The sequence below is a fragment of the Bufo gargarizans genome, chromosome 2, assembly GCF_014858855.1.
Source record: "Bufo gargarizans isolate SCDJY-AF-19 chromosome 2, ASM1485885v1, whole genome shotgun sequence".
NCBI lineage: Eukaryota > Metazoa > Chordata > Amphibia > Anura > Bufonidae > Bufo > Bufo gargarizans.
This window is the reverse complement of record NC_058081.1, coordinates 71,644,219-71,652,255: the sequence shown is the minus strand read 5'-3', so window position 1 is coordinate 71,652,255 and position 8,037 is coordinate 71,644,219. Positions and strand designations below refer to the sequence as shown.

The 8,037-nt window shown below is 48.4% G+C and overlaps 1 protein-coding gene across 1 annotated transcript; it reads left to right on the top strand.

Moving 5' to 3' along the window:
* The first annotated feature begins 226 nt into the window (after positions 1-226).
* LOC122927378 (peptidyl-prolyl cis-trans isomerase-like) lies at positions 227-7,454 on the top strand. The gene is made up of 5 exons (XM_044279175.1): positions 227-383; positions 2,787-2,817; positions 5,601-5,689; positions 5,938-6,110; positions 7,118-7,454. The coding sequence occupies exons 1-5, from the start codon at positions 315-317 to the stop codon at positions 7,248-7,250; spliced, it is 495 nt and encodes a 164-aa protein (XP_044135110.1). The 5' UTR covers positions 227-314; the 3' UTR covers positions 7,251-7,454.
* Positions 7,455-8,037: the final 583 nt, after the last annotated feature.

Below are 8,037 nucleotides of genomic sequence, written 5' to 3'. Positions count from 1 at the left end.
ACCGAGCACGACGTCCGTCACCGACCGCGTCACCGCCCTCCGCCATCCCAAAACACCGCGCCTTTGCAGACCACGCCCACTTACTTGAAGAACTACACGCCCCCTTTTCACTACTTTCGTTCAATTGGTTGGTAGATCTTTGATTTCGCGCTCCTGACGCGCTGACCAATCGCAGAAAGGCGTGCCGGGGAAGGGTGGAGCCTGCGCTACATATAATAGCGGCTGAGCCGCCCACAGGAGGTTCTTTTCGGTTTTTCTCCAGTACCGAAACGAGTTCCCTGGCCCTTCAGCGAGCAGCTGCGCGATCTTTCATTATGGCAAATACTAAAGTTTACTTCGATATCGCCGTGGACAACAACCCTATTGGCCGTCTTGTTATGGAGGTAACAATGAAGCGGCGTCGTTTTATTTATGCGCTTGGTTATTCATTCATACAAAAGGGCTGCACGACTGCTGCAGGGAAAGGGAGTGGCTCTGCGCTATTGTGTAGGGATGGGGGCGCTTATAATATACAGTCGACTGTGGTTGTATGTAACGCGCATATTTGTCGTAACCCCAACCATGTCGGCCGATAGATGTACAGACGATATCGCTCGCTTAGATTGGCGTTAACCCTGTCTTCACTAGCCGCCGCAGTGTCTGGCGGAACCTGATGATTGGTGGAACGACTGTTGGAAGAGGGCGTGGCTTGGTCTCTTGCCCCGCCCTCCCCGGCAAGTTAGAGGGTGGGGGCCTGAGGAAGGAATCCATTTTGGGCAGCGTGCTTTTATTTAAAATGTCTGCTTCCTCCTCTAGCGCAGGGGAAGCCGGAGGCGCCATCTTCCTCTAGTGTCATGCGGCCCTGTTTTCTGGGGGGGTTTTCTCTGCTTTCTTGCAGAAAACTGAAGATAATACATTATTTGACAGGCTTCCTGTTATAAAACACCGGCCCGAGGTGTGGTGAAGCGCGGGCATGGTGTGGGTGTAGTGCGGCTATGCCTAGGGCACTGTTCACATCGAGCAGTGCTGCGTCTGTCACCCCAGGGACTGTGTAATGGGGGCTGCCCGCTTCCCCTCGTAAGGATGAAAGGGAGTCTGTCAGCAGTTACAATACAAAACTGCTGAGGGAGAATACATAACACCAATATGGGGGCCATAGTCTTGTTGTGTGGCCTATACTGCCCCCATGGGTGCATGTTGTGTAACAGCAGCTGTAGACTCCAGAAAAAAGCCACCATACGTGAGTGGGGGTTATCTGCACCATGAGGACCACCTTTAAGGGGTTGCCCAGGATTAGAAGAGCATGGCTGCTTGCTTCCAAAAACACTGACCCTGTCGATAGGTTTTGTCTGGTATTGTAGTTAATACCGCACCTAACCTGTGGATGAGGGCGGTGCTGTTCTTGGAGGGAAGCGTCCATGTTTCTTAATTATAGACATCCTGTTTTAAAGGGGGTTTCTGAGATTTTAATACTTATGAGCTATGCTCAGGAGGGTCCAATGTCTGACATTGGGGGCCCCTGCTGATCTGAGAAGGTTCTGGCTTTCCCCAGGCCGGTGATGTCATGGCCTAGGTGCCGCACACTGATGTAAATGGGGCTGAGTGATGCAAGCAGGACACAGCGCTACAGCTGATTGGCGGTCTCGGCTTCCCCCCCCCTCCAACAATCAGATACTGGACGTATCCTGCAGGTAGTTCAGAGGTATTAATATCATAGTGTACGTGTAGTCCGCTTATTCACTGAGGGTTGTACTTGGGATGAGTTCAGAAAGAGCAGAGATGTAATTTAACAGGTTTTCCCGAATCTCTAGTCTGCGCTGCATCTTGTGGTGATGGGTTCCCTTTAAGGGGCAGGTGTCAGGTTAAAGAAGCACCAAACAAAAACTCTCCTGTCTTCTGCAGTGAGGACATTGCGCAGCCTTCTAGGGCCAGACAAGGGAGTTTAATGAGACTCTCAGCGTGAGCTCCCATTCTGACCTCTGCTCCTGACAGGCTTGCTCAGCGGTGTCACAGGACACTGCAGCCCTGTCCAGAAGAGCAGAGGTCAGAACAGGACCTCATGCTGCCAGCTTCTCTTGCTGGGCTCATGAATGTGTGCACCCCACGCTGCGGACTGCAAGTGACAGTCTTCAGTGCACAGGCATCCTGTGTGCCCGCAGATGTGGACCCCTTCACTTGATTGGGTCTGCAAGATTCATTCCCACCCCAAAGTTCAGTATTTTTGCGGTGCGGAGGGTCGGACCGAGATCCTGTGGGGCTCCACACCAGTACATATTTTGCAGATTGTTGACATCAAATACATGTACCCGCTAAGAGCTGGGTGACGTCCTGCTATAGGAGCATGGTGTAGAGCGGTTACATGGCATGGCACCGTGTGCTCCTGGGCATGGCAGTGGCGCCATCTAGTCCCTAAAATTGCGATTGATGTAAATATTCCAAGAAACTCCCTTGGGTAGCAGATCCTTTTTCATTCCTGTGACTGGTCTAAAGGGGAATCCTAAAACTCCAGTAATCTCCCCTTCCCGTCTGGCTTGTTCTAGAAGGTTCTGATTTCTCTGCATGTTGTCCACATCCCCCGACTGCTCCTATAATGCACTCTCCCTGGAAGGCATGCTTGCATATAATCTGTCATGTCTGCCGGCCTCTAATGTGTTTAAGCTTGCAGACGCTGGGCACGGCATTGTAAATGACAGTGACCTACAGCCCAAGGCATCTGCCACATGCCAGCCTGAATAAACAGCTATGTCAGGCCTTCCCCGTCTGCTGAGCGTGTCGTAATAATGGCTTCTGTCTGCTTTCTTCTGCAGTTGAGACCTGACGTTGTCCCGAAGACTGCAGGTAAGGAGCTCTGCAGATGCCTGGGGTGTGTTTCTGTACTAGTTACCAAGTCGCTTGGCGAGAACAGAGCCGATGGTCTAAAGCCAATTTGTGACACTTTACTTAAAAGGGTGTTTCTGGTTATTTGGGCAGCATGGGGGCTCAGTGGTTGGCACTTGGGTTCAAAGCCTAGCAAGGAGAAGATCTGCACGGAGTCTGTATGTTCTCATGTGTGGGTTTCCTCTGGGATCCTCCTTATCCACCAGATTGGGGGGGGGGGGGAATATAACTATTGGTTGGGGTCAGAGACCCAGTACCCCATGGAGCCCCCAAATCAGAGTCTGCTGCCATGTGCATGGGGGATCAGTGGTAGAACCCCACCAATGTAATGTATCCTGCTATCCTGGAGGAGCCATTTCTGCATAGAATGTTCATGTTTCCACGTGGCTGACTGAAGGATGGATTTATGTAATGCACTGAGCAAATCAGTAAGGCTACTTTCACACTAGCGGCAGGACAGATCGGACATGCTGTTCACCCTGTTGGATCCGTCCTTCTGCTATTTTATTGTGCCGCCGCTCCGTCCCCATTGACTATAATGGGGATGGGGCGGAGCTCCAGCGCAGCATGGCAAAAGGCCACCAGAAAGTCCTGCATGTCCGGTGGCCTCACTGCAAACTGCCAATCTGTGCCCCAGCTCTGCCCCATTATAGTCAAAGGGGACAGAGCGGCGGCATGGCAAAATAGCGGAAAGACGGATCTGACAGGGTGAACAGCCTGTCGGTTCCATCCTGCCGCAAGTGTGAAAGTACCCTTAGTATCTGACAAACAAGCTCAGTGCCATGGTCGGGCCGCTGTGCACACCAACTTGGAACAAGCCTCTCGAGTCACCTGAGGGCCTAGGCATAGGGAAGGCATTTTAGGGGTTAGATAACCCCTTTAATTACTCCAGTTGTGGTCCAGGAGGGTTCCCAGATGCTGGCCCATGTGAGCCTCTGGTTCTCATGTCTGTTCCTCAACTCCGGTCTTCAGGGCTCACTGGAATACCTGTGGTAAGTCTTGATGGATTGACACCATTTATATCAGCTTCTCGGTACTAAGAATCCTTAAAACATGACTGGCAGGTGGTCCCTGAGGACCAGAGTGCAGGAACCCTGCTTCAGATGAGTACTAGAGCTGAGGCTTGCATCCAGTTGGTGTGCAGGTTAATGTAGGTGTTCAGTCAGGTTCTCGTGTAGGTTTTGGCTGTACATAGAAATGTCCTCCTCTAATGGTCATCATTATCCAGCACTCTGAGGACCGTTGCTGCCCCTTACTACTGGTGGAGGGCTAATGTGGACACTGAAATCTTTACTTTAGAAAAGCAGCTGAAGGGGTGTGAAGGTGATGATTGGTAAACAAACCATTGACCCTCTGGGGTGTATGGGGTCTCAAACACTGCCCTGATGTCCTTTCCTGCTGTCATGCTTGGCTGAGTGTATTGGGGTGGAGTAATACAAGCATAAGGTGGCCATAATGGTGCTCCACATAATGACTGTGCCTAGCCTGCACTGATATTTGGACATCTAGTTTTGACATTAGACACCTGTCTAGCCATGCTCCAGACTTATCTAGCAGGAGCCCCTGTGATAAATGTGACATACGTCAACTGAGCCGGGTTTACGCTGCATTAAGTTTAGCACGTTTGGATTTTTCAGAATTGCAGAAGTGACTGGATGCCTTTCCTCACAGCAGGCCCAGTGGGATTGTCAGGGGACCCCTGTTCTCAATGGGTGTGGCACCTAATGGGCACATGGCATCCTGCAGATACACCATGCTTGTGTGGTAGAATTCCCATTTAATATATATTCCTAATCTCAATGGGCCCCTTGTAGGCTGTTTAATGCTCCTCATGCATTTCAGCAATGACATTTTCCTACTTGGATCACTTGTGGTATAGGAATGGCTAGCATACACTCTGCATCCTAGTCATCAATAGAATGCGGCTCAGACAAGTGCGACCTAAGCATTGTCCTGCATCAAAAGGTACCCAGCGCAATGTCTGCCAGTCGGGGTACTGTTGGGTATCAGGCTTGCGCAACCTTTATTCTTCAGACAATTGCTGATCCACCACCAAACTGGTCATGCTGTATGATGGGCACCACATCTTCAGCCTTTCATGCTCAATGTGAACCTGGCGCACACTAGTTCGATGCCTGTCCAACCATTTCATTTATGGCCATTCTGTTGGCATACCCCAAATGTCCCAGATGGGAATATGCCTTTAAAGAGGACCTGTCACCTCTGGATAAGTCTGGGGCATTTATGGCTGTGTTGTGCCATTCCTCTATTATTCCTGCTAGAATTAATGAAGAATAAATTGTTTGTACTGAGGGATGTTAACCAATTGGGGGAGGGGGGGGTGTCCCTCCAGAGTCTGTCAATGGCAGCACTGATTGGATGGACTGTGCAGGGACACCCCCAACTGGTAACACCCCTCTGTACCCTTACTGCAGACTACTAGTGATTCATCCATAACTTCTAGTAGAAATAAAGGGATGGCACAACATGCAGACATGGGAATAGTTACTGCAGAATTGTTACATGGGGAATTCAAGGAATTACTACATGTCAGGAGAGGTCTTGCAGTAGAAAACTAACCTCACCTGGAACTACTTGGAGTGCTCTCAATAGGACTTTGGCTCTTCATGGCTAGGAGTTGAGAATATTGGAAGTATATTTCTTTAGGTGAAATGTTACTGCATTCTTGTCTTGTGTCCTGGAACATCCATATTTTTAATACCTTTTTTTTTTTCTGCTCTTAGAAAACTTCCGTCAATTGTGCACTGGTGAGAAAGGATTTGGCTACAAGGGATCCACCTTCCACAGGATCATCCCAAACTTCATGTGCCAGGTATGACTTGTATCCTAAGTCACACTATGCTTGTGTTCCTTACACTTGGTCTTGAGTCACTTATGGCTACCTGGACCTATGTCTTGCTCACGTCATGCTTCTGCAATGCAGATGTAGACATGGCCTACAAGATGTTGTGGCATTTAAACCATTTTTTGGGGGGGTCAGACATCCTAGAGATGCACCCCATGTTGCCTGAGACATCCCTTTCTTATTTTTTTTCCCCATATCAATTATCATGCCTATAGGGAGGAGACTTCACTCATCACAATGGCACCGGTGGAAAGTCAGTCTATGGAGCCAAGTTCGCCGATGAGAACTTCCACCTGAAGCACACTGGAGCTGGTATCCTGTCTATGGCAAATGCTGGACCTAACACAAACGGTTCCCAGTTCTTTATCTGCACTGCTAAAACTGAATGGTGAGTTTCTGCAGGTTTGATGGCTTGGCAAAAAATGTTAGTGTTCCCCAGCAATTGGCAATGCATTTTTTTTTTTTGTGTAGTCACTGTGTATGGACCTTGCATCAATCCCTTGGGCCTAAATGCTCATTCAACCCTTAACTTGCCCTGGTCTACATATAATTGACACTGTAACTGGGCCATATGTTGCCTGAGGCTGTCCATAAACTTTAGATGGGTGTTGGGAAAGTGTGAAGGGCAGGGAGAGCCAGTGTGGATGTCCTGAATAGGGAATAACCTCTGGCAGACATAGCAGAAGGCTCAATCTGTCTAAAGGCCCCTCCATATGCTTCATGTCAGTGGTCTAAACCTGTGGCTCTCCAGCTGTTCCAAACTACAGCTCCCATCATGCCATGTTGGCAGGTAGCTGGAGTACCCCAGGTTGGGGAATGCTGCATTAGATGGTTTTTATGGCCTCAAGGTACTCTGGTAGTTCAGTTGTGAACGATGTCAAGCTCACCTCCCTTGTATCAACTTCCTGGATGCATGCAAACCTTGGTAAGACCATGAAATAATGGAAATAAAGCGATGGATCCAGCATCGAAGTTAGAAAATATCATGGGTTCCTTTATTCAGTATAGTACAAATCATGTTTGACTTTCATGGTCACCAAAGCATTATAGAGGGCTATTTGCATCAGGTGCAATGCCCAAGTTTTGCAGAGGTATGACCGATCCACCCTTCCCATAAACTTGTATTCCTGGATGCACACAGGTTTCAAACAAACATGTTCTTAGTCGTGACTGTCCGCTCACAACTAAGAACATGTTTGTTTGAAATGCATAGATGTTCATTTGGAACACCTGAGGTGATGCTGTCACTATGGATTTGTACTATACTGAATAAAGGAGCCCATGATATTCAACTTCGATGCTGGATCCATCGCTTTATTTCCACTTTGGTAGTTCAGTAAGGAGATGGTAACTGTCCTGTAAACAAGGTATGTAACCCATGTTATCGTTCTTCAGGCTGGATGGGAAGCACGTGGTGTTCGGCAAAGTCATCGAGGGCCTCGATATTGTAAAGAAAATGGAGGCATGCGGCCATAACAGTGGGAAGACATCCAAGAAAGTCACCATTTCTGACTGTGGTCAGCTTTAGAGAACTCGTCACTTGTCTTAACATTACAAGCATTCCTTTACTCCCCTTGACTGCTTCGGATCCATTTGATTATAAAATGAGGCTTTATGGACTGCTGGAGCATAACATTACACACTGTAACATCTTTTGTTTTTTGTTCATTTTCCATAAGTTCTGTGGTCTGCAGGACATGATCAGAGATTAAATAAAAAAAACAGTAATGAATGGCTTGTGTGACTTATTGCAGGGGCTCCTGCTGGGAAATGCTGTCCTTTTAACATTCTGCTCTCACTTCCTGTGGCCCGGTTCACCCAAATAAAAAGGCCTTTAAAGTGCAGGAATTTTCCTGTTTCCTGCACTTCTGTATATTAGAGGGCTATTTGTGTCAGATGCAATGCCCAAGTTTTGCAGAGGTAACCCCTCCCATAAACTTATAGTCCTAGATGCACACAGGTTTGGGGACTGATTCTGTGGGTCCACGAACTGGAACAGGTGGATCTGTCAGCATGTATGGTAGTAAGTACAAAGACATCACGCTTGTCTTTGTACTTGGCAAGCAAACTAGAGCTCTAACCCTAATGAATTCACAAAAAAAGCTTTCTGACAGTACATCAGCACCCACAATTACACTTCAATAAATCCCCCCCTCCCATCGTCATACTGTCACTATTGGCAGACAGAACACAGTGACAGGTAGTAGGGACAAATGAGGGGTGTCGGGGCACTTCTAGGCCTCTTTGACAAGGGTGAGTTTTCCACATGGGTGCAATGCGTGAGGTGAACACATTGCACCCACACTGAATCTGGA

Coding starts and splice junctions, on each gene's coding strand:
- LOC122927378 (XM_044279175.1), top strand. CDS start 315: ATGGCAAATACTAAAGTTTACTTCGATATCGCCGTGGACAACAACCCT. Junction 5,690..5,937: donor TCCCAAACTTCATGTGCCAG/GTATGACTTGTA, acceptor TCATGCCTATAG/GGAGGAGACTTCACTCATCA. Junction 6,111..7,117: donor TGCACTGCTAAAACTGAATG/GTGAGTTTCTGC, acceptor ATCGTTCTTCAG/GCTGGATGGGAAGCACGTGG.